A 26,113-nucleotide genomic window follows, 5' to 3' on the forward strand; every position below is an offset into this window, starting at 1 on the left:
CCCAGCACCTCATTGGGGGATTCAAGGCAGATGCTCTACCATTAAGGAGCCACGCCCCCAGCTCCTCACTGGGGCATTTTAGGCAAGTGCTCTACCACTGGGTCATACCCCAGCCCCCTCACTAGGAGAGTCTAGGCAAGTGCTCTAATGCTGAGCCACACCCCCAGCCACCGAAGCCAGGTATTCACACCACCCCCATGCTCTGTCCTGCTTCCCCACCCTGAGGATTCCCGTGTGAGCACAGGTGCATTCTTTCATGCATAGGCATACACCTCAGCTTCCTTCCAAGCATCTATTATGAAAGTTATTTAAAGACTAAACCTCTCACGATTCCACTGGGAAAAAGAAAGATGACAAGACTTGGTTTGGGGTTGGGAAGTGGAGACTAAGACAGAGAAGCCACAGTGAAATACATCTGGGTAGGATTCCAAATGGACAAGTGACCCTGGGGCCAAGTCACCCAGGGGACTTACTCCTCATCCCAGCCTCTGTCTCCCACCATCAGGGCCTCTCACTGTTGCCAGAAGCAAGAACTGAAATCACAAAAGCTTACTTCTCTACTGGGTCTGGAGCGGGATAGCCACTTACAAGTTGTTAACATCACTCTCTCCAGCTTCATCCAGCTGCCGGTCACTCATCTGAAGATTGCCAGGGAACCTGGGATTCTGGAAGGGAATTTGGGTGAAGGAAGACAGAATGAAGCACAGGAAGGCTGAGGATGAAGCCAGGTGGGTGGAGCTTTCGGCTGACGATGTTACTCAAGGGATGGAGTGCTTGTTTGAGGACACAGCTTAGAGAGAGAGTAGTTCCCCCACAAGCACAAAGACACGGGCTCAATCCTGGTACCTCGGGGGTCAGGGGGAAAAGCCCCCATACAGCCCAGTGAGACCAGTGTGGACACAAGCTGCTAATATTAAGCACTATAGCAGGTCCTATGTCAACCACACCCTTTTGAGGGAGGCAGGACCCCTTAATGAGGCTCCCAACAAACAACACCCACCATCGGAGCTGAAGGTCCCTCTCTTGCAACATGAGTTCTGGAACATTCTAAGCATGTCCTCCCAAGGGGCAATGAGACCCAGCATGTGAGCATGTTCCTCAGTGGAACATCTGGAATCCCAGGGCAGCAGACACTCACTTATCACCGGTCCTCTCTGAGTCCCACTCAATCTCCTCAGCCTTGGCAATGTACCAAAGCTGCTACTGTGAGCCCATGGGAGTACAGAAGAGATAGGGCCTGATCTCAAGTATTTGTTTTTTTTTTTTTTTTTTTTAGGCAGGGTCTCATGTAGCCCAGGTTGACCTGAAACTCACTATGTAGCTAAGGCCAACTTCGAACTTCTGATCCTCCTGCCTCCGCCTCCTGAATGCTGGGATTAGACGTGTGTACACCCTACTAGGTTTATGCAGCACTGGGGATCAAAACCAAGGCTTGGAGCATGCTAGGTAAGCACTCTCTGCCCATTTAGCTACATCTCCTCCTGGACTCAAGTGATCCTCCTGCCTCAGCTGCCGGAGTAGCCAAGAAACCATAGGACATGGAAACAGACCACAGAAAGATAGGAGGTCATTGCATCAAGAGTCTCTAAATTGCCGGGCGGTGGTGGCCCGAGCCTTTAATCCCAGCACTTGGGAGGCAGAGCCAGGTGGAACTCTGTGAGTTCGAGGCCAGCCTGGTCTACAAAGCGAGTTCCAGGACAGACACCAAAAACTACACAGAGAAACCCTGCCTCAAAAAACAAAACAAAACAAAACAAAAGAGCCTCTAAATTCCAGAGCAAATACTTTACATGGAGCTAGAACAAGGTGAGACTCCATTTATTCTTGCTTTATCACCCCAAAAGTGTTCTTTATTTATAGATTTTTGGCTTGTTTTGACCTGAATTTGATACCTGGGGCTACATGGTAGAAAAGAACTAATTTTCCCCCCCTAAAACTTTAAAGAGTACATTTTATTTATTAATTATTTTTATCTTCCAAATGATTTAAGATTTATTTTTATTTTATGTGTATGAGTGTTTTGCCTGCATGTATGCATGTACACCATGTGTACGCTTGGTGCCCACAGAGTGTAGAAAAGGCCACTGGATCCCCTAGAACTGCTGTGACAGATGGCTGTGAGCTGCCATGGGGGTGCTGGGAATTGGACCCTATTCCCCTCAAAAAAATAGCCTGTGCTCTTAACCTCTGAGCTGTCTTTCCAGCCCTGAAAGAACTGACTCTTCTAAGCTGTCCTCTGACACCGTTCCCCTGAAATAAATAAAAATATAATTCAAAACAAGAAGACAAGATGGTACTGGATTGGTCACTCAGCAGGTAACAGCACCCCCACGGAAGCTCACAACTGTTTATAATGCTATGTCCAGAGGATCTGCTGCCCTCTTCTGGCCTCCTTGGGCACTGCATGCACATGATGCACATAATGTATATGGAGACCACACATATAAAATATAAATAAATCTTAAAACATATACACAAGTAAATGTTTGCCATTTTCCTCAGGAAACACCACCCACTGGATGATTGTTGTTATCCTCTTTGTGAAATGCAGAACAGAATGACCCCATGAACAGGGGTCAAAAGGTTACCCTGGGGTCCTTGACCACATTGTTCAATCAGTTGATTTCCCCTTACAGAGTTGGACTATAGCACCCCCACTTCTTGAGGTCCCAGACTGTGCTAATAAAGACCAAGGAGGGTCTAGAGGGAGGACTGGGGTTGGGAGGGCTTGGAGGAGGGATGGGGTGAGGGAGCGGGAGCCATGGAGAATGGAAGATGCTCACTTTGGTGTGGTACTCCATCCTCGTTCTCAGCAGTTTGAGGTAGATGCTGCACAGCTGTCCATACCCCTCACTCAGATGGCCCTTCGGGGAAGAAGAGAGGAAGCTGTATCAGTACTGAGGTAGGGCTCTCTCTGAAATCTTTTCCTTGGGCTGGCTGGTTGCTCAGTGGGTGAGAGCTCTCACTGCCAGGCTCAACAACCTGAGTCAATCCCCGGGACCCACACCATGGAAGGGGAGGACTGACTACCACAGGCCAGGTGTCGTCTGTATGAGTGGTATGTCACTCATGTGCCCACACCCATCCCAACACATAAAATAAATATAATTTTTTTTTTCTTTTCGGAGCTGAGGACCGAACCCAGGGCCTAGCAAGCGCTCTACCACTGAGCTAAATCCCCAACCCAAATAAATATAATTTTATTTATTTTTTATTTTTTTATTTTTTTTTGGTTTTTCGAGACAGGGTTTCTCTGTGTAGCTTTGCGCCTTTCCTGGAACTCACTTGGTAGCCCAGGCTGGCCTCGAACTCACAGAGATCCGCCTGGCTCTGCCTCCCGAGTGCTGGGATTAAAGGCGTGCGCCACCACCGCCCGGCTTTAAATATAATTTTAAAAGGGAGGGCAGAAAGATAGCTCGAAAGGGAAAGAAGTTTGCCACCAAGCCTGACGACCTCAGGATCCCACACAGTAGAGGAGAACCCCAATTCCTCCAGCCATGCTTGGTGGTATGCATGTACCCCTCCCCTACACACACACACACACACACACACACACACACACACACACACACACGCACACACACACACACACACACGCACACACACACTCTCACTCTCTCTCTCTAAAAAAATAAACAAACACTTAAAGTGTGTTCACTCCCAGCACTCCCATATGGAAGAAATCCTTGAGGATATTCAATTTGGATTTCCTCCACCCAGGCCTGTGATGAAAAGAAGTAAAAATCAGCGCTGGGAAGGACACCCAGCCGACACTCCCCAGGGGACCTTCCCAGAATTCATAAACCTCCAGCTGAGAGCTTAATTGAGAGCAGATCTCTACGGAGGCAAACACAGGTTCTCTCCCAGGGACCTGTCTTTATTACTGACTTCAAAGAATTGTGTTCCCAGGAAAACTGAGTAGCTCCCAAGGAGAAGGGAAAAAAAAAATAGCACAAAAGGAAAATGTGAAGAATAGCTAAGATTCACCAGAAATGCCAGATGGTCAAACAGATCTCTAAGGATAGATGATGAGATTATAAAAAGCGATACACGGTATGGGTCTCGTTAATATAGCTCCACTATCTGCAAGGCGTAAGATCTTGTAAAGGGGGGCTGGAGCGACGGCTTGGCAGTCAGGAGTGGGTGCTGCTCTCGGAGAGGACCTGAGTTCAGTTCCTAGCTCACAACTGCCTGTAACTCTAGCTACAGTGAATGTGACACCCTCGTAAGGCCTACATCAGCACCCCGCGCACACAGGACAAATAAATTTTGTTTGTTTGTTTTTTGGTGTTTCAAGACAAGGTTTCTCTGTGTAACGGTCCTGGCTGTCCTAGAACCCACTTTGTAGACCAGGCTGGCCTTGAACTCACTGAGATCCGCCTGGTTCTGCCTTCCGAGAACTGGGATTAAAGGTGTGCACCACCACTGCCTGGCTAAATAAAACATTTTTAAAATAGCTATTGTAAAGGAAGTCAGGTGTGGCCCTGTACATTTGCAAGCCCAGGCTGAGGCAGTAGGATCTGGAATTGAAGGCTGGCCTGGGTTACAAAGTGAGACCCAATGAATCCATAGGAAAGCAAGGGATGAGATAAAAAGAATTTTAAAAAAGGTCTGGGGAGATGGCTCAGTTGTTAAGTAATTGTTGAGCAATCCTGGGGGCCCGGGCTGCATCTTCCACACTCAGAGTGCATGTTTGCAACCCCAGTGCTGGGGAGCAGAGGCAGGAGGATCCCCAGGGCTCACCAGACAACCAGCTTAACCTAACAGATGAGCCACAGGTTCATTGAGCTCCTGTCTCAAAAAACACGAGGCGGACGGCTTGGTGTAGTGTGATGGCATTAGCCTTTAATCCCAGCCCTTGAGAGGCAGAGCTGAGAGGATCTCAGGGAATTCAAGGCCAGCCTGGTCTATGTGGTGAGTTCTAGGACAGCCAAGACTAGGTAGAGAGATCCTGCTTTAAAAAATAAAAAACCAAAAACCAACAAGGTGGATGGCTCCTGAGGAACACCACCTGTGGCTGACTGTGTGTGTGTGTGTGTGTGTGTGTGTGTGTGTGTGTGTGTGTATGTGTGTGTATTCACACACAAATGCATATACTCCCACCTTCCCCCCTCCTGCGCCCCACCTCCACCCCCCATGTTCTCACTGCATGCCTATAATCCCAGTACTCAGGAGGCTAAAGAAGAAGGATTACAAGTTCTAGGCTAGCCTGGGCTATGTACAGAGACCTCAAACAAATAATAGATTTTTTTTAACCTTTTATTACTATGTGTATAGGTGCTTTGTGTGCAAACAGGTCTGTGTGCTACATGCATGGAAGGCAGAGGAGGTCGAACAGGTCATTGGATCTCTGGAGTTATAGATGGTTGTGAGCCACCATGTGGTTGCTGGGAATTGAACTCTGGTCCTCTGGAAGAGCAGCTATTGTTCTTAACTGCTGAGCCATCCCTCCAGCCCCCAAACAAAGAATTACAAGTGCAATGTATTGTGACCACAAAGGTCACAAGTAGAATGGCCAGTTCCTGTGAGGAGTAAGGGGTCTCGGGTGTATCTCCACACTCACCCACATCCTGCTCATGTCGCTTAATTCATTTTTGTATCTCAGAGAGTCTTTGAGCACCTAGAAAAGAAGAGAAGAACCATGAGAGGAGACATGGGTGGCCAGAGAACAGTCTACCTGGGCCTGGGGTGGGGAAGAGACCCATCAGAAGGGATGTACGCACCTCCTATGGGAAATCAAGACAAGTGGTATGGCAGTAGCCAGCAGCCTCTTTTTTCACAGTGCGTGTGTGTGTGTGTGCATGTGCGTGCGTGCGTGCGTGCGTGTGTGTGTGTGTGTGTGTGTGTGTGTGTGTATGGGTGCAGGGGCCACAGCATACATGTGGAGAGCAGCGGACAACTTTCAGAAATCAGTCTCTCCTCCCACCGTGGGCTCCTAGGATTATCTTGCTGGCCTGACAGTCGCTTTTGACAGGGGACAGGAGAGATGAACGGGGCACTTCCATATTCTGTATTATAACGACACTTGTGCTGCATACCGCGGGAAGCAGTCAGCGTATACACGATGTTCCCGGCCTCTGCACAGACACGGTTGGAGTGTACCACCGCCTCTGGCCCAACTGTCTCCAGGACAGGTTGATACCAGCAGACACTAACCTAAGTATTTCGATAAACATTTGAGCCTAGACATCCGCAGAACGAGAAGAATGCAAGGAATGATACCGTGAGAGGCACAAACATCCGAAGTGGGATGTTTTGATCAGAAATATGGCTGATCACCTGCCCAAAGGGGCAAGGCTGAACCCTGAGAAGACTGACAGCCTTTGTCTCCACCCCCTTCTCCCTATATAATTTGCCGACTTAAGATGAGCTAGGACACAGTCTTCTCCCATTGCTGGCTCTCTGAATAAAATAGCTTTAAAGATTCAATTCCTGGGAGGTGGAGAGATGGCTCAATGGTGAAGAGCACTGGCTGTTCTTCCAGAGGACCTGGGTTCAATTCCCAGCACCCACATGGTAGCTCACAACTGTCCGTAACTCCAGTTCCAGGGGATCTGACACCCTCACAACAATGCATATTTAAAAAAAAAAAAAATCAATTTCTAGAGCTGGAGAGATGGCTTGGCAGTTAAGGGTGTTTTCAGCTCTTGCAGAGAGAACCCCAGATCGTTTCCCAGCACCCACACTGGGCGGCTCACAACATACTGTAATTCCAGCTCCAGGAGATCTGACACCCTCTTTCAGCCTCCTCAGGCACCTGGACACGTGGCATACACTCACGTAGACACACACATATAAATAAAAATGTTGTCTTTAAAGCTTCAATTCCCGGCTCTGCTCACTGGTGTCTGTCGCCGGCAGCAGGAACGGAAATCGGGTTCACGTTCCGAGCATGCGCCGTCGGCCGCCCCAGGGACTCACGTTTGGATGTCCGTCTCGGAGGAGCTTGTGGAAGACGTGGCAGAACTTCCAGCACAGCATGGCGTTGCTGGACAGAGGCAATCGGTTGACCACAGACCAAAACGTCTGCGCGCCTTTCTCATGGTGGGTGCCCAGGATGCACGGTGAAGGGAGTCAGGGAAAAGCAAGGGCCTGGTGGGTGGTGCTGGCAAGGAGGGTGGGTCCCTGCTCACTGCTGGGACCCCACAATTCCACATGCTTGCCCTGGCGGTTTGGAGGCTGGGGGTATTGGAATGCCTTGTTCTCTACTTTATAACAGTTTCCTCTCAAAAGGAACTGTCTTTTTTGTCCCCCCTCCCCCCCAAACAGGGTTTCTCTCTGTAGTTTTGGTGCCTGTCCTGGATCTCACTCTGTAGACCAAGCTGGCCTCGAACTCAGAGATCCGCCTGGCTCTGCCTCCCAGGTGCTGGGAGGCGTGTGCCACCACTGCCCATCCGGAACTGTCTTTTTAAAAATTACATGTATGTATTATTATTATGTGTGTGTGCACGTATACATGTGTGGGAACTCATATACCCAGGTACATATGTAGAAGGGGCAGCTTGTTGAAGTCAGTTCCACACGGGGTCTCGAGGATTGAACTCAGGTCCTCAGGCTTGATGGCAAGCTCCTTTACAACTGCTGAGCCATCTTACTGGCCCCTCCCCTGTCTTTCTGAGACTGGGTCAACATTTAAGTAGCTCAGGTTGTCCTGGAAGTAGTATGTTAATAGAGGATGGCCTTGAACTTCTGATCCTCCTATCTCCACCTCCAGACTTCTGGGGTTACAGGTGTGCAGGACCACACCTGTTTCATGTGACGCTGCTGGCTGGGACTGAGGGCTTGGTGCATGTCAGGTAAGCACTCTCCCAGCTGGGCCACACTCCCAGCCCCCGTGCCCTTTGTTTGTATTAATGAGATAGAGTCTCATTCTGTAGCCCAGGCTAGCCTCCAACTCCTGGCAATCACCTTGCTTCATCCTCCCAGTGGCCGAGGTTACACGCATGTGTCACCATGGTCCCTAGAAATGGAAGTGTGTTCAGAGGGGAAGTCCCTTCGTCATCTGCACATGTGGCTCGGGGCCAGGGGTAGTCTTAGATGCTCTCTGGGTCAGCCAGATGTAGGTAGGACTCTTGGGACCATTGCCACCATCTTTTTAAAAATAATTTATTTGTATTTCATCTACATCAATGTTTTGCCTGCATGTATGTCTGTGTGAGGGTGTCGGATCCCCTGGAACTGGAGTTAAAGATAGTTGTGAGCTGCCATGTGGGTGCTGGGAATTGAACCCGGGTCCTTTGGAAGAACAGCCAGTGCTCTTAACTGCTGAGCCATCTCTCCAGCCCGTTGCCACGGTCCTAACACGTGGTTTCTTCTTTCACTTTTGTTTGCTTGTGGTCCTTGTTCACGTGTCTGCCACGCCTGTGTGAGCGTGAGTGTAGTGTGCCACAGTACATGTGAGGATGTACATGTGAGGATGTACATGTGAGGATGTACATTACATGTGAGGATGTACATGTGAGGATGTACATGTGAGGATGTACATGTGAGGATGTACATGTGAGGATACTGAAGGACAACCTTGAAGACAGGCTTCCTTCGCCCACTGTGGATTCTGAGAACCAGACTCGGGATGCCAGTCTTGACCAGCTTTGGCCTGCTGAGCCAGCTCAGGCAGCTTTCTTACACGTTATTAAAGTGAGGGGTAGGAGCTGGGCCTGGTGGCACACACCTATAATCCCAGCGGGATCTTGAGGCAGGAGAATCCCAAGTTTGAGGCCAATTTGTAGGACATAATGAAGCCCTGTCTCAAAACCGCCACCATCAAAACCATCAAAAAACAAGTAGACACAGGAAAGACGGCTCAGTGGTCAAGAGCACCAGCCGCTCCTCTAGGACTCTGGTTCAATTCCCAGCACCCACACAACAGCTCACAACTGTCTGTAACTCCAGTTCCAGGAATCCAACGCCCTCTTCTGGCCACTGTGTATACTGCAAGCTTGTGGTGCAAAACACCTACACACATAATAAATAAAATAAACAAGCAAATAAAAATTTTAACTGTAGCTCAGCTGGTGAAGAATCTGCCTAGTATGCACGAAGCCCTGGGTTTCACCCCAGCACTGCATAAAAACTGAGCATGACGGTACAGGCCTGTGAGATCCCAGGACTCAGGAAGTCAGCAGTTCAAGGTTACCCTCAGCTAGACAGTGAATTTGAGGCCAGCTTGGGCTACATGAGACCCTGTCTCAAAATAAGTCTAACCAACTCCCATGAATGAAATAAATAAATAAAAAGGGAAGGACATGAGAGCTCCTAGGTGTGATGGAGGAGAAAGTTTACTGTAGATACATGGGAGAGCACAGCCAGAGGCAGGGACGTCTGGGAGTCCAGAGTGAACATGACCAGACTGAGCCATGTGAGGAGAGGGGGAGGGGAGAGGGGACTACCAAACCAAGAGGCCAGGAGGGTGAAGAATAGATGAGCTGAAAGGCCCGACAACCAGAATGGTCAGGTTATACAGACAAGAGCCTCTGGGGGAAGGGCAGCCCAGCCTCAGGGCTGGAGAGTTTAGGGTAGGGGGTGGGCTGTGCCAGCCAGGACCCTGTAACAGGTAGGGACTGAAGGATGCTGGGAAAACCTGGCAGCCAGGTCAGCTTTGGTATGCTAATGGACACCTCAATTAGCCATTTGTCCTGGGTTGAAAACTTAATATAACTAACTAACTAAATAGAAAGGCCTGGCTGGATGGCCTCCTTGGACCTCACCAGGCTGGAGTTTCTGAGACTAGTGCTCTCTGGGTCCACAGTTCTACCGGAAGTAGCTTCCATCTGCAGGCTCCTGTCCCTGGCAAGGGTTACTCTTCCTGTGGCCAAGCAAGAAGCCTCCTCCTGACCCCAGTTCCCACTATTTGACCCCCTTCCAGGGTTGGCCTCCCAAGGATCGCATCCAAAAGGATATTCCTGGCATGTTTTTCCTTCACAGCCACTTCCTGCGTATTAATGGCCTTATTGACGCTGACGGTCTGCAAAAACAAGATGGGGGAGGGGAAGGGGATGGAATAAATAAGCCTCTGAGAGTGGCTGAGACCCTCCCGACTTCCCACTCCTTCTTCTCCCCTCTCACCCCATGACCCTTGGGGTTTCTGACCGCCCCGAGACCATCCAGGGCCCTCTAGATCCTCTGCCGGTACCCAGCTTGGGAGGAGGGAGGGGTCAGCGGTGGGCAGCGCTCCCAGACCAGCTGTCCCAGGCTGTCCCAAGGGAGCAGGCTTTGCTGCCTGGCATTGGCTGTACCCAGCTGCTGCACCCGCCTGCTACGCGCCGGCTTGGCACAACAGCATGGTAATTAAGGGGCCACACAAAGGAAGGCTTTTTCATCCCCAGGGAAACATTATCCCTCAGAGTACAAGAGGAAGAGATGCTGATGTCGGGAGCTGAGACCAGTCAGCCACCCCTCGGCCACTTCTAAACCTTCCCACCGAGGGCTGGCGAGGGGGCTTAGCGGGTACAGTCGGAGTGCCGTTCCCAGGACCCCCATGAGGATGGACGAGGGGATCCCAATCCACAAAAGTGTTCTCTGACCTCCACACAAGAGCTGTGGCAAGTACTTTCCCCCAAAATAATAAACAAAACAAAACTTCCATGAGCTTTCCTTGGCCCTCCATCCACCCTTGGCCATTTTCCAACTGGAGGGCAAATCCCCTTTCCTGCCTTAATTACACGGAAAAACACGAAATTATTCCTTTCCTGTTGCTTTCAAATTCATGACTCTCATGCTAATTTTAACACAGCCCATAGACACGTGAATAATGTGCACAATTGTTAAATGGTATCATTTATCTGGTAGGCTATTGTGTTGTTGACTTTTTTAAAAGGTTTATTATTTTTTAAAATTATGTGTATGTATGTATGTATGTATGTATGTATCTGACTGTGCACATACATGAGTGTAGGTGCTGGAAGAGGCCAGGGGCATTGGAGCTAGGGTTGTGAGCCGCCTGATGTAGGCACTGGGAACTGAATTCCGATATTCTGCAACAACGGTATGCGCTCTTAACCCCTGAGCCACCACCGTAGCCTCTGTATTTATTTATTTAGTGCACTGTGTGTGTGTGTGTGTGTGTGTGTGTGTGTGTATGTGGGGATGCCTGCCTGCTGAGGTGTACACACACACACACACACACACACACACACACACACACACACACAGAGGTCTGAGAACAACCTGGGTGAGTTGACTCTTTCCTTTCACCATGTGTGAGCCAGGGATCAAGCACAGGCTGGGCGCAACTCCCCCCACCCCGCCCCCAGTCTCAGAACCAGGTGCTGACTCTATTTATCTGTCTATTTATTTTGAGGCAGAGTTTCACTAAGCTGCCTAAAACTTTTTATTCTCCTGCCTCAGCCTCCTGGTTGTTGGGATTTTTCCCTTTAAAAAAATATTACTCAGGCCAGGCAGTGGTGGTGCACACCTTTAATCCCAGCACTCCGGAGGCAGAAGCAGGCGGATCTCTGTGACTTTGAAGCCAGCCTGGTCTACAGAGTGAGTTCCAGGACAGCTAGAGTTATACAGAAACCCTGTCTCAAAAGACTGAAAAAAAAATTACTGGGGGGTGGGGGGGACCTGGAGAGATGGCTTAGCAGTTAGGAGCACCTGCTGCTTTTGCAGAAGACCCAAGCTCAGTTCCCAGAACCCACATCAGGGAGCTCACAACCTCCTCTAACTCCAGCTCCAGGGGATCTGATGCCCTCTGCTGGACTCTGAGTACATCTGCACATACAAACACACATGCACACACATTTAAGTCTGCCGTTATTTTATATTTTTTTATTTAAGAATTTTTTTAATGTGTATGGGTATTTTCCCCACATGTATGTCTGTGCACCTGTGTGTGCACTGCCTGAAGAGGCCACAAGGGGGCATCAGATCCCTTGAACTGGAGTTACAGACGGTTGTGTGTTACTATGTGGGTGCTGAGAATTGAACCAGGGTCCTCTGGCAGAGCAGCCAGTGCTCTTAACCACTGAACCACCTCTCCGTCCCCAACATAGGGTTTCCACATGCCCTTTTCTCTATACTTGGTTTTCTCACTGGAAAATATTTTGACATTCTCCAAGCAGAATGTAAAACTCCTTCTTCCTTTTTCATGTCCCTTGGTACCTGGGGTTGAACGAGGGCCTTGCGCATGTTAGGCGGGTAGTCTACCACTGAGCTATATCCCCAGCCCTCCCTGTTTTGCTTTTAGATTTTTGAGGCAAAGTCTTACTAAGTTGGCAGGCTTTGAATAAACTCTATGCCCCAGATGACTATTAATCTAAGACCTGCCCCCACTCTACCCCTGCCTCAGCTTCTTATAGTAGATGGCATTACAGGCATGTACCACCAGGTCCAGCTCCACATATTCATGTCAACTGGTGCTTTTAATTAATTAATTAGGGTTCTTTGAGACAGGGTTTCTCTGTGTACTCCTGGCTGTCTTGGAACTAGTTCTGTAGACCAGGCTGGCCTCAACCTCAGAGATCTGCCTGCCTCTTCCTCTCAAATGCTGGGATTAAAGGTGTGCACCACCACCATCCAGCCAATGTTTTCAAGGAGTGAGAATACAAAGTCAAAATATTTTGTTTGGAGCTAGAGAGTTGGCTTAGTGGTTAAGAGCACTTGTTCTTACAGAGGACCCAAGTTCAATTCCCAGCGCCAACAAGTTGTCTTACAACCATCTGTAACTCTGGTTCCAAGGGATCTGATGGCCTTTTCTGTCTCTGTGGGTACCAAGAGCACACACAATGCACGGACATACAGGTAGACAAAACATCCATACACATAAAAATTTTTATTTTTTTTTTTAAGTTTTGTTTTTCTAAATTATCCCTTTCATTATGGAAACACTCAAACATCCATAAATGCATCCTGGACTAGCCTACCTCAAACTTGGTATATAACCAAGAATGACCCTGAACTTCTGATCCTCCCGCACTCCACCTCCTGAGTGTCTCCCGCACTGATTCTGAATGGTGTTGGGACCCCAGACTTGAAGCGCGCCAGGCAAGTGCGCTACTCAATGAGCTCCACCCCAACCTATGAAAATGTCCCTTTCAGAAGTAGGAGAGGAAGTGGTACACGGTGCCGAATCTATAATCCTAACACTTTGGAAACAGAGAAGGGAGAATCTCTCGATCTTCAGAGCCATCCTCAGCTCCCTAGGGCACTCAAGGCCAGCCTGGGCTACCTGGGATCTTACCTCAAAACAAATAAATTAAAAAGAAGGTGTGACGGTTGGGGGTTTCTTCTTCAGTTACAACCTGCAGCTCCCGCCAGCCACTGACCCCTCACTCAGCTCCCGCCAGCCACTGACCCCTCACTCAGCTCCCGCCAGCCACTGACCCCTCAATTCCCTCCGTTATTCTGAAGCAAATCACTGCCAGACTCTCGATCTTTTTACCCGTCAATCACCTCTCTGGGTGATTGTGAGAAAGACTCCTGGGTTAAAGCTAGATGCGGTCCCCACCACGTGGGAGAGGATCGTAGCTGTAAGGACAATGCCACGGATGCTGGGGACCCCCAGAGGGCTCCTGAGCAGGGCAGGGGCTTGCCGCAAATGAGCTGATTTTCTTTAGTGTTGTACACTGCCTCCATTCCTTGGCTCCAGCACAACTGAGAAAGACCTGGTCTGGCACCGAGTTTGGGGAGGAGGCCAGGTTTTGTTGTTTTTCTTATTCCTGTGACAAAATTCTAACTCAAGCGACACGAGGGAGAAAGGGTGGATTATGGCTCACAGTCGGAGGGTACCATCCATCATGGCCGGGAAGACTCGGCAGCAGGAGCACGAGGCGGCTGGTCACGTGGCATCCACAGTCAGGAAGCAGAGAGAGAGATTGGACGCTGGTGCTCAGATCACCCCGCCAACCCCACCCCCAGACAGGGTCTCTCTGTGCAGCCCTGGCTGTCCTGGAACTCACTCTGTAGACCAGGCTGGTCTCAAACTCAGAGATCCACCTGTCTCTGGCTCCCAAGTGCTGGTGTTAAAGGTGTGGGCTGCCACCCCTTCCTCCAGTACCCCCAGGGCAGCTCACTAATTTTTATTCAGGCTAATAGGATTGTGCCACCCACATCTAGAGTGGGGTTTCCCATCTAAATTAACTCAGTCCAGAAACTCCCTCATAGACAGGTGCAAGGGCTTGTCTGGAGTGATTTGAGGTCCTGCCAAGTTGACAATAGATATTTATGCTGAGCTAGCAAGATGGCTCAGTGGGTTAAATGTGCATGCCACCAAGCCCCCAGACCTGCACAGTAGGAGAGAAATGACTCCCTAAACTGTTCTCCGATCTTCACACGTGTATGGACTTCACTCCCACCATGCACACACAATAACTAAATGTAAAATAAAAATATTAACCATCATAAGTCACTTGGGGCACTGATAGCCCCCCCCCGACCGAGGTGTTACCCCACATCCTCTCCCGTAGCTGGCGGTGCTCACAAGAAACTCATTCAGTGTTGTGGATGTACCTGACGGACTTCCAGCCATATTCACCAGTGTGGAGGTGCCGATAAACCGGAGGCCCCACCATGGCTCTTGGCTGTAGCTCAGCTTCTGTAGCTAACACAGCCTCTCAGGACTCTGAGGCACAAGGCAGGTCTGAGCTTTAACATTCTTGAACTTGGGGTTTTGTTGAGACAGAGTCTCCTTTATTCCAAGCTGGCCTTGAATTCACTAAGTAGCGGCGAATGACCTTGAACTTCTGATTTTTCTGCCTCCGCTGCCTGAGTGCTGGGATTACAAGTGTGCTCCGCTGTGCCTTGTTTAATTTGTGCTAGGGATGGAACCCATGGCCTCACACATACTAGGCAATGATCCACCAATTGAGTTATATCCACCCCCCACCCCCCCCACCCCCCACCACTGCAGTTTTGAGACAGGATCTCACTAGTCCAGGCTAGCCTTGAACTCACAATCCTCCAACTCAAGTCTTCTCAGAATTAGATTCTGCCACTGTGTCTGGCTCGCAGTGGGCTCTTTAAAGCAAGCAAGCTTTGACCAGGCTCAGAGGCACTGGCCTGGAATCCCAGCTACTGGAGGAAGCTGGAACAGGACGCTCCTACGTTCTAGGTCCACCTCGTCTACAGAGTGAGTTCAAGGCCATGCCACGCAATACTAACACCCTGTCTCAAAAGAAGGGGGTAGGGGTAGGTCTGGGTCACCCAGAGGCCTCAGGATGTCTATCACCTTGATGTTTCTGAGGCAGATGTTCCCGTCAGGACCAGTTTGCCCAGATGACACCCTCATGCCCCATCCTACATCACACGTACTTTTATATCTATCTATATTGCAAAGACTACATTTTGGGGTGGGTGGGGCAGCTCAGGAAGAAAAGGAGCTTGTTGCTAAACCTGGTAACCTGGGTTCAATCCTTAGAACCCACACAGTGGACTCCTGCATATTGTCCTGTGAACTCCACATGCACGTCTTGGCATGCACATGCCTCCACCTCTCACACATACATAAATGTCACTTTAAAAGACCTAACAGCTACTTTTTTTTTTTTTCCCACCATTTTCTGTACTTGTCAAGCTACAGCCCAACAATTACAATACCCCTGGCCCTTCTGTTTTAAAGATACGGCCTTACGTAGCCCAGGCTACCCTAGGATGCACTGTGTCATCCAGGTTAGCCTCTTACACGAACCTCCCAAGGGCCAGGGGCATAAATGCACACCACCACATTCAACTAAAAATGTTGTACATACTTAGCAAATTGCCTTTCTCCTAAAGTCCAAGGGGCTGAGGAAGACGTCTCAGTCAGCACAGTGCCTGCCATGCAAGCATGAACCCCGAATTCAACCCCCAGCACCCACATAAAATTCAGGTGTGGTGCACATCTCGTAACTCCATTACCCCATCTGGGGAGTGTGATGTAGAGGCAGAGAAGATCCCTAAAGCTGACTGGTCAGACGAGTCTGGGTTCAGGGAAAGACCCTGTCTGGAAAAAAATAAGATGGAGAAGAGCAACCAAGGGAGGCACCTGAAGTTGACCTCTGGTTTCCACGTGCACACACCATTACAAACACGTCCATACATCACACACACACACACACACACACACACACACACACACACACCCAGAAGCTCGGGCTTCTCTTTCTATATGGCCCTAAACCTAACTAAGGCGGAACAGGATGGGGTCCCCAAGCCTCAATGCCACCTGCTCCCCGACACCACTCAGTTGCTGCCCAGACTCTGAGAGAAATCATTTGGTCCAGACGGATCTGGTTCTGCAGGCGGGCGGGCATGCGGGCGGGCGCCAGCACGAACAGAGGGAGGGGGTGCTCCCGGGGCAGAGGGTGGAAGTGGAGGGCGCTGTGTCTCACCTCTGGAGGGGGATCTAGGTTCGAGAACATCCTCTGAGAACACCCTGTTCTCTTTATTCCGCTGGAGTCACACGGGACCTAAGGCCAGCAGCCGCTCGCCTGAAAGAGCAGCATTGTACAACTTCCTGGCCCAGCTGGCCCCTGTGTCCCCAGCTGGTCCCCGAGAGCCAATTATCAGCAGGCAGTGCAGGAAGGGAGGAGGTTTTTCTCTCGACTTCTCTTCCTCCCTCTCTAGTCCTCTCTATTTACAGGCTCCCCTCCAGGCAGACCAGCCTGGATGTGGCCAATGGGAAGCTTTTGGGTCTTGCTGCTGGAGCGGGCCGTGGAGCCCTATCACGCACACAGCTACGGGCTGCAGCCCAGCCTTTGGGCTACCAAGGCCAGGCTGGCTGGCAAAGGTTAGCAGGAGTAAGCAGAGAGGATGTATCCTGGGTTGGGATGCAGCCCTGGGGCAAGGGGCCAGAGGAGGACCAGGTGCTGAGGCCAGAATGAATACCCAAGAAAGGGGCAGGGAAGAGCAGGAACAGAAAGCAAAATAGAAGAAATGCAAAAAGCAAGATCTGGCATTGTAGCTCAGTGGTAGAGCACCTGCCTAGAATCCCCCAGTGAGGAGCTGGGGTGTGGCTCAGTGGTAAAGCACCTGCCTAGAATTCCCCAGTGAGGGCTGGGGTGTGGCTCAGTGGTCGAGCACCTGCCTAGAATCCCCCAGTGAGGGGCTGGGGGTGTGGCTCAGTGGTAGAGCCCCTGCCTAGAATCCCCCAGTGAGGGGCTGAGGTGTGGCTCAGTGGTAGAGCACCTGCCTAGAATCCCCCAGTGAGGGGCTGGGGTCATAGCCCAGTAATAGAGTACTCCCCTAGAATCACCTGGTAGGGGGTTGGAGGTGGCACAGTGCCTGTTTTGCATACAGGAGACCTCAGTTCAATTCTTATATCAAAACTAAAGAGGGATTAGAGAGATGGCTCAATGGTCACGAGCCTGGCTGCTCTTCCAGAGGACTCCCAGCACCCACATGGTGGCTCACAACTGTCCAAAACTCCAGTTCCAGGGGATCCGGTGCCCTCTTCTGGTCTCTGCAGGCACCAGGCACACATGGTGCACAGATATACATGCAGGCAAAACATCCATACACATAAAAGAAAAGAAAAAGAAAGAGAAAACTCATTTGTGACTTAAAATAATTTTTTTTTGTTTTCTTTCCCTTTCTTCCTTTTTCTTTTTTCCTCTTCCCCTTCCTGCTCTTCTGTTTCCCATGCTTGCTTCTTTGTAACAGGAAATACTCAGTAAATCCCAAGCAGGGCAAAACAGGAGTCCAGCTAGAGATGAACAGGAAGTCAGTGTGCACCAGTGGTGATGATACGTCGTTGTATGTAGGATGCCGCACAATCCTGTGGGGTGGTACCCTGTACATTCAGGGTGGGCTCTCCCCCACTGCAGTAACATAACCTAGACACTCTCCCACAGACGAGTGGAAGCTCACCTTCTGGGTGATTCTAGGTCCTGCCGACAGTAGCGGCCACCGTACCAGCTGTCGGGAAGAGGTACTGCGGTTTCTCCATCTTCTTTCCACTCACTACCCTGCAAAAGTCCTCCTGCTGGTGGGCCCATCACAGTCTGCTGGGCTAGGAAAAAGGTCCCCCCCCCCCAGTGCTTATGTGTGTAAGCACTTGGTGTTTAGATGGAAGACTCACTTCGGCCCCATCTTTCTCTTTCCAGACCCCACCCCTGAGAAAGCCAGCCAAGTGGCAGCTTCTCCCCCAGAGATGCCTGAGACCACACCTACAGGGTATTTAAAACCCAGCCCATAGACCTGCCACGTGGTTTCTCCTCTTCCCCTGGGAACACCCTGAAATGCTTTGCTCAGAGTAAAACTGACTTATTAATCTGGCCTGATCTGACTTGTTGCAATGCCGGAGTTACCCACTCCTGGGGGATATTTTACTTATCATCTGTCCCCAGCTGGTGGCACTGTTTGGGAAGGTCGTGGAACCCTTAGGAGGTGGAGTCTCTCTGGAAGAAGAGGGTCAGTGGGGGCGGGCCTTGAGCCCTTACAGCTCTGGCCCACTTCCTGTTCACATTCTGCTTTCTGACTGTGGATACAATGTGAGCAGCCAGTATTCTGCTCCCATCAAGCCTTCCCCCGCCTGCTGCCCTGGCGTTTCCATAGTGATGGAATGTGAGAGAATAAATCCTTTCTCCTTTAAGTTGCTTTTGTTAAGGGTACTTTTTTTTTTTTTCTTAACAGCAACATAAAAAAGAACCAACAGAAATGCGAAACAGCCTCCTTCCCCCAAGCTAATCTGTTTGAACACTGGTCCCCGGCTAGTGAAGCTCCCCTGGGTGGTTATAGAAACACTGGTCTTCCTGGAGGAAGTGGGTCACTGGGTATTGGGTCAGACCTGATGTTACAGCCGGGCCCTGATTTTGATCGGAACTTTCTGCTTCCTGGTAAACACTGAGAAGAGTCCAGACCACAAGTTCCTGCCCCTGTGAACTCAGCCATGCCTTCCCCATGGAGGTGCTAGACTGTGTCTTCTCACCCCGTGAGCCTAAACAAAGCGATTCCACCCTTAGGTTACCTGTCAGGGATTTGGTGAGTGACAGGTGGGTAAGGCACAGTCCGAGATAAAGATTTCCATACTGCTGGCGGCATCCCTTGCCAGGGCTTCTGAGGAGAATGTTCCAGATGCACAGGGCTGAGCTGTGTCTGCCCTCAAACCAATACGTTACCCAACTGCTCTCTTCCCTCTTCATACCTTCTGACACACCCTGTTTCCACAGCTAGTGGGTGCTCGGCCTCTCTCTCTCTCTCTCTCTCTCTCTCTCTCTCTCTCTCTCTCTCTCTCTCTCTCCTGGTAAGGACCCACAGCAGCAGCTTCATGCCAACAACAACCTCACAAAACCAAGTGGGTAAGGGGGTTGAGCTGGGTGGTACAGGAAACTCTTGGGACCCAGCTGCATCGCTCATGGAGCTGATTCATCGGTGACCCGTCTGTCCCATGACTGAGGCAGGAAGTACTTGCTGCAAGCCCAGCAATGTCAAGGCCCCCTGCTTCTCCCTCCCCAGACATCCTCTGCCTTCCTAACTCTTATTCTGGTTCCACAACACGCACCCTTACCTCACACCCATATTACTGTAGAACCTGAATCTACTTCTGCCCCTACAGCGTCCCTTCTCAATCAAGTAGCCAGAATAAGTTTCTAAGGCTGGGGAGTGTATGGCTCAGAGATAGAGCACCTGCCTAGATTCCCCCAGTGAGGTGCTGGGGGTGTGGTTCAGAGATAGAGCCCCTGCCTAGAGTCCCCCAGTGAGGGGCAGGGGTGTGGCTCAGTGGTAGAGCACCTGCCTAGAATCCCCCAGTGAGGGGCAGGGGTGTGGCTCAGTGGTAGAGCCCCTGCCTAGAATCCCCCAGTGAGGGGCTGGGGGTGTGGCTCAGTGGTAGAGCACCTGCCTAGAATCTCCCAGTGAGGGGCTGGTTTGTGGTATGGGCCAGGCCTAGGGTTCCAACCTCAGCACAACATAAAAAGGAGAGTTCAGCTCTTCTACTAGCAGATGTTTAGCCATTTTTGGTCCAGTCAGAGCCCAAAGGACAAAGTCTGTCAGAGAACCAAGAACAAGAACTTAACTGACCGACCCCAGTGTGATACAAACAGGGGATGCATTCACAACAGGCAGCCTCTCCTGAGGAGTCAGAATAAAACCCCTTCCGGGAGAGGCCAGCAGATCTGGCTGCCCATTGGAGGTATGGGCAGGACAGATGACATGCTGGGAGGGGACAGTCCAGAGCTTTAAACTCCAGCTCCTCCTGCCCCGTAGACACATCAACCAATCCTGTCATCGTCTATGGTCACATCCATACCAGTCACACTCTGTCACAAAGCAGACAGACACTCTTGGGGTCTCAATGGCTTTTAAAGCATAAGGCGGAACATCTGTTATGACTTCAATTGAAGTGTCCCCCACGGGCCTGTTCCCCAGCTGAAGACACTATTTGGGGAGACTATTTTGGGGTCCAGCTGAGGGGAGCAGGTCTTAGGGGCAAGCCTTTGAGGTTGTAGCCAGGTCCCTGGTTACAGCCTGCCTGTCTTCCCTGTCAGCCATGATGGGCCGAAATCCTTGGAAACCATGACTCAGAACATACTCTTTGTCCCGTGAGTCGTGCGGTGTTTTGGTCACAGTGAGGCAAAAATAACTAATGGTTGGTTGTCACTTTGGTTGCTAGTCCCAAACCTGGTGTAGTGGCTATCCCCTGGAACTTAACTCGGCTCCCCTCCTCCCCCACGAAATTCATCTTGTCTGAGGAGGGAACACTGCACACGTCCGTCATACTTTCTTTTACATTCACCTTCTCGTCTTGACACAGGGTCTTGCTATATGGTCCAGGCTAGCCTGGAATCTACTATGTAACCAAGGATGACCTTGAACCCCTGACACTCCAAATGCCTCCACCTCCCGAGTACTGGGATTATAAACAGATGGTACCACGCTTAATTTAATGCACTCTTCAGATCAAGCCCAGAGCTATGCATGCTGGGTAAGCGCTCTACCAACTGAACCACACCCCCAGACCCCACAGTCTGGAACTCCTTTTTTTTTGGGGGGGGGCATTTATCAAGGCAAGGTTTCTCTATATAACAGTCCTGGCTGTCCTGGAACTCAATCTGTAAACCAGGCTGGCCTTGAACTCACAGAGATCCGACTACCTCTGCCTCCTGAGTGCTGGGATTAAAGGTGTGCGCTACCACCACCTAGCTAGTCTGGAACTCTTGATTCTCCTGCCTCAGACCTCTAGACTAGTTGGGGTTACAGGCATGTACCACCATGCTGGAGCCGCAGAAGAATGTTCCGTACATGAGGAAAGAACTCAGCAAAAGAATGATAGGAAGTAAGAGGGAAGAGTTTGGGCAAAGAGAGAAATAAAGACAGTGGCCATGTGGAGGACAGAGGTTCCCTCAACTCCCACCACCAGACCTTGATCTTTTTTTTTTTTTTTTAAACGAATCTAACTTTTCTTCATGGAACACAGGAATTGACGCTGAGTGCAAATTAAGAGATTAATGATTCACTTTACAAAAGAAACTGGCACCACATGCCTTTAAATAGCAGTCTCCGTTAGTGTATTTAAAATTGGGCCGTGTTTACAGAAGTGCGATTTACACAAAACCACATCTGTTACAGAAAGCTCAGAAGATGAGCTCCTCTCCCATGTTGCCTGTAACTATGGAGCCAGCCCAGCAGACGGTCACCTGCCTTCCCAAAGCCACTCAACACCACCCTCGCCCAATACTAAGACTAACCCCAATCTTAGCTAAGTCCTTAAGGGCCACTCTAGGTAGCCTTTGGCCGTCCTGGAACCCACTCTGTAGACTAGGCTGGCTTTGAACTCACAGAGATCCACCTGCCTCTGCCTCCCTACACATTTCTTTAGTATGTGCTTATGTTTGCTTTTTTGAGATACGATCATGAAACAGAACACGCTGAGCTGACCTGAACTTACTACATAGCCCAGGCTATCCCTGAATTTAGGATGATTCCTCCTGCTTCAGTCCACTGAGTGGTGGGATGACAGGCATGTGTCACCATACCTGACTAAAGGTTTTGAACACAGGGGTGACACAATTGGACTTGCTTTTCTTTCATTTGTTTTGAAACATGATCTCACGTAGCCCAGGCTGGCCTTGAATTCACAAAGTAGTTCAGGATGACCTTGAATTCCTGATCCTCCTGGATCCACCTCCAGAGTATTGGGATTCCAGGCATGCATCATTATGCCTGGTTTTATGCAGTGCTGGGAATGAACCCAGGACTTTACATATGCTAGGCAAACATTCTATTAACTGAGCCACATCCCCAACTTTGGTGTAATTTTTTTTCTTTTTCTTTTTGAGACAGGGTCTCACTATGTAGTTCCGGTTGTTCTCGAATTCACTCTGTAGATCAGGGTGGTCTCGAACTCAGAGACCCCCCCCCCCCCCCCCCGTGCCTCTCTGCTTCAAGAGTACTGGGATTGAAGGCAACCTATGGCGCGATGCTGAGACTAGTTCACAGGGACAAGCAGGGACCTCAGACCAAAATGATGGCAGCTTAGCTGAGGGTGGCAGGAGGGCAGTGACAGGCTTGTGCCGGGGCCAGTCGTTTATTCCTTCACCTACTTTTTCTCTTCAGTGCTCGGGGCTGAACCCAAGGATTGTGCAAATGCTATTGGAATCTTCTTTTGCATGTGTGCAAGGTGTGGTGCACATGCTTAGGTGTGTGCCTTGTGTGTGTGTGTGTGTGTGTGTGTGTGTGTGTGCATGTGTGTCTGCATATGCATGAGGAGGCCAGAGGCTGGTATTAGATATCTTCCTCAAACACTCTCCCTCCATCTTACTGTTGTGAGGCAGGGTCTCTCATTTGAACCCAGAACTTGCCGATACGGTTCATCTGGCTGGGCAGCTTACTCCAGGAGTCCTGTCTTTGTCTTCTACAGGCTGGGAGTACAGGCCTTTACCTAGGGCCTGGGAGGACCAAACTGATTCTCACGCTTGCTCAAGCAAGCGTTTTATCTGATGAGCTGCCTCTCTGTTCTAGAATTTTGTTTGTTGTTGTTGTTGTTGTTTTTCGAGACAGGGTTTCTCTGTGTAGTTTCGCTCTGTAGACCAGGCTGGCCTCGAACTCACAGAGATCCACCTGCTGACTCTGCCTCCCGAGTGTTGGGATTAAAGGCATGCACCACCACCGTTTGGTCTAGAATTTATTTTTAAGGTAGAACTGACATGGATTTGCTGACTATTTCATAGATGCTGGCTGAGAGTGAGGGAGGAGTCAGAGATGACAGCCATGTGAGGTGGTTTGTAATTGGTCCTCATAATTTCACAGGGGCTGGCACCATTAGGAAGTGTGACTTTGTTGGAGTGGGTATGGCCTTGTTGGAGGAAGTGTGTCACCGTGGGGGCGGGTTTTGAGGTTTCCTATGCTCAGGATACCACCAATGTCTCAGTCAACTTCCTGTTGCCTGCAAGATGTAGGACTCTCAGCTACTTCTCCAGTACCACATCTGCCTGCATGCCTGCTCCCTGTCATGATGATAATGGACTTTGCAGCTGTAAGTGAGCCACCCCAATTAAATGTTTTCTTTATAAGAGTTGCATGGGGCTAGAGAGATGGCTCAGTGGTTAAGAGCACTGGCTGTTCTTCTAGAGGACCCAGGTTCAATTCCCAGCACCCACATGGCAGCTCACAACTGTCTCTAACTCCAGTTCCAGGGGATCTGACACCTTCATAACACCAACACATATAAAATAAAGTTAAATAAATTATTTAAAAAAAAAAAAGAGTTGCTGTGGTCATGGTGTCCCTTCACAGCAATAAAAACCCTGGGATACCATGAATATCTTCTGCTGGAAACAGAGGGACCATGTTAACTCCTAACAAGGTAGAGGGGTGGGTATGGTGGGATAGGTCTGTAATTCCAGCACTCAAGGGTCAGTGGCAGAAGAATCTTAAGTTAAATGCCAAACTAAGCTATACAGAGACTCTGGATTCAGTCTGTGCAACATAGCAGTACCCATCCTCAAAAATGGTAAATAATAAACGAGGCAGAAAGAATGATGGGAAAAGTTTGAGGACACAGATGCTTGTTTTCAGGTATGTTAAATAAAAGCAACCTACCAGATATCCACACAGCACTATAAATGAGCAAATTAGGCAAGCATTCTACCAACTGACCTACATTCCTAGCCCAGGGTTGCTTTGTTACAAATGGAGAAGTGAGCAAGTGGGATGTGCCATATATGGGATTTAGAAGAGTTCCAGTGGGGCTGGGGATATGGATCAGCAGTAGAGAGAGCACCTGCCTAGAATCCCCCAGTGAGGGGCTGGGGTGTGGCTCAGTGGTAGAGCCCCTGCCTAGAATCCCCCAGTAAGGGGTGAGGGGTGTGGCTCAGTGGTAGAGCCCCTGCCTAGAATCCCCCAGTGAGGGGCTGGGGTGTGGCTCAGGGACAGCACCTGCCAAGTGTCCTGGCTGGGTTTTTTTGTCAACTTGACACAAGTTAGAGTCATCTGAGATGGCAGATCCACAGTTGAGAAAATGCCTCTGTAAGACTAGCCTACGGGCAAGCCTGGAAGACATTGTCTTCCTGTGGGAGAGCCCAGCACATTGTGAGTGGTGCCACCCCGGAAACAGGTGATCCTGAGGTCCTGAAGAAAGCAGGCGGATCAAGCCAGTAAGCAGTATCCCTCCATGAATTCTGCTTCAGTTCCTGCCTTGAGTTCCTGCCCTGACTCCCCTCAGGGATAGAGCGTGACCTGAGAGTTGTAAGAAGAAACATTTTCCTCCCCCCGTTGCTTTTGGTCACGGTGTTTTTATCACAAGAGAAACTCTGAGATAGAATTTGGAACCAGGAGTGGGGTATTGCTGTGACAGACCTGAATGTGTTTTGGAAGAGTTGTAGAAGGACTTTGGAACTTCGGGCTAGAAAAGCCACTGAGTGTTCAGAGCTTAATGAGCTATCATGGGGACTTAGAAGATAATACTAAGAGCAATGCAAATGAATGGAGGCCTGGCTTATGAAGTTTCGGGGGGACCTCTGGAGTCCCTTAAAGACCCTACTGGGACTGTCCAATAGTTTGAAGAAATCTGAGGTTCTGGTCATCTGGGGCTGAGAAATCAGCTGTGATTAACAAGAAACCATTAAAGTGAAACCTTTGCTTTGCTTCAAGAATTTGATACTGCTCAGGCAGGGCTGAAGAATCAGCTGTGATTACGATGAGATCAGCATCATCAGGTGAAATCTCCCGGGAGTATCTCCTCAGGATCAGCACAGAGAAGCTGTGGTCCAGAGGAGGCCAAGGCTGCACCTCACGCTAGCCTTGGTCATGTGTCAACATTTCCCAGGTAGTACTGGTTCTGAAAGAATAAAGGAGTCATGAAGAGTGCCTGAGGCTTGGTATCGTGAGAAGTCAAAAGAGGTCAATGGTGAATGTGCAGCCCCAGCTGAAGGAGAAGCTTGGCACAGTGCGACAGGATTAGAGTCCCTGAAGAGAGCTCTGGAGAGGCTATTGGTGAAAGAGACCCCCAGCATTTTGGAGAGGCCAGTGCCATGGGATGACCACCAAGGAGATCAGCAGGTGTGGGATGGAGCTGGCCTGAGCCTGCCAAAGCCAGAGAGGCAGAACTGCTGGAGACCTATGGAGCCCAGAAGATCTTGAATGAGTCCCGGAAGCCTGATGCTGAGCTTACACTGTTACACTGTTGGACTTTGGTTTTACTTTGCTTTGATTTAATTTTTTTTTTTTTTTGGTTTTTCAAGACAGGGTTTCTCTGGAACTTGCTTTGTAGACCAGGCCAGCCTTGAACTCACAGAGATCCGCCTGGCTCTGCCTTCTGAGTGCTGGGATTAAAGGCATGCACCACCACCACCAACCGGCTGCTTTGATTTTAATTGTGCCCTGGATCTTCCTTTTTGAAGTATGTAACCTTTTTTTTATTTTATTTTATTTTACAGGAGCCCACAGTTGTGAGACTTTGGAATTTTAGAGATTTTGAACATTGAAAGGGACTTTGGATATTTTAAGGAGACTAAACTATTAAAGTGTTTGAATTTTAAAAACTATGGGACTTTTAAAATTATTTATGTTTTATATTGTGACACTATCATTAATATGAGATCTTGGGGATAAAAAAGGATAGGTTAGAGTTGAATAGTGATGTCTTTGTGTGTCAAGTTGACAAGGAGTCAATTGCCCTTTGGGGGGGGGGGTCAACTCAATACAAGCTAAAGTTATCTGAGAAGAGAGAATTGCAATTGAGAAAAGACTGACTTGTAGG

General features: G+C 49.6%; 1 protein-coding gene across 1 annotated transcript in view; it reads right to left on the bottom strand.

The window, feature by feature from the left end:
• Hip1 (huntingtin interacting protein 1) overlaps positions 1-26,113 on the bottom strand; it is a 125,443-nt gene that overhangs the window by 35,047 nt on the left and 64,283 nt on the right. The window contains exons 2-6 of the mRNA XM_059249246.1: positions 9,901-9,964; positions 6,922-7,064; positions 5,564-5,620; positions 2,784-2,864; positions 589-665 (exon numbers count right to left, since the gene is read on the bottom strand). Coding sequence (XP_059105229.1) covers positions 589-665; positions 2,784-2,864; positions 5,564-5,620; positions 6,922-7,064; positions 9,901-9,964 — 422 coding nt within the window. The remainder of the gene's footprint in view (positions 1-588; positions 666-2,783; positions 2,865-5,563; positions 5,621-6,921; positions 7,065-9,900; positions 9,965-26,113) is intronic.

This window comes from Peromyscus eremicus, chromosome 23 (genome assembly GCF_949786415.1).
Source record: "Peromyscus eremicus chromosome 23, PerEre_H2_v1, whole genome shotgun sequence".
NCBI lineage: Eukaryota > Metazoa > Chordata > Mammalia > Rodentia > Cricetidae > Peromyscus > Peromyscus eremicus.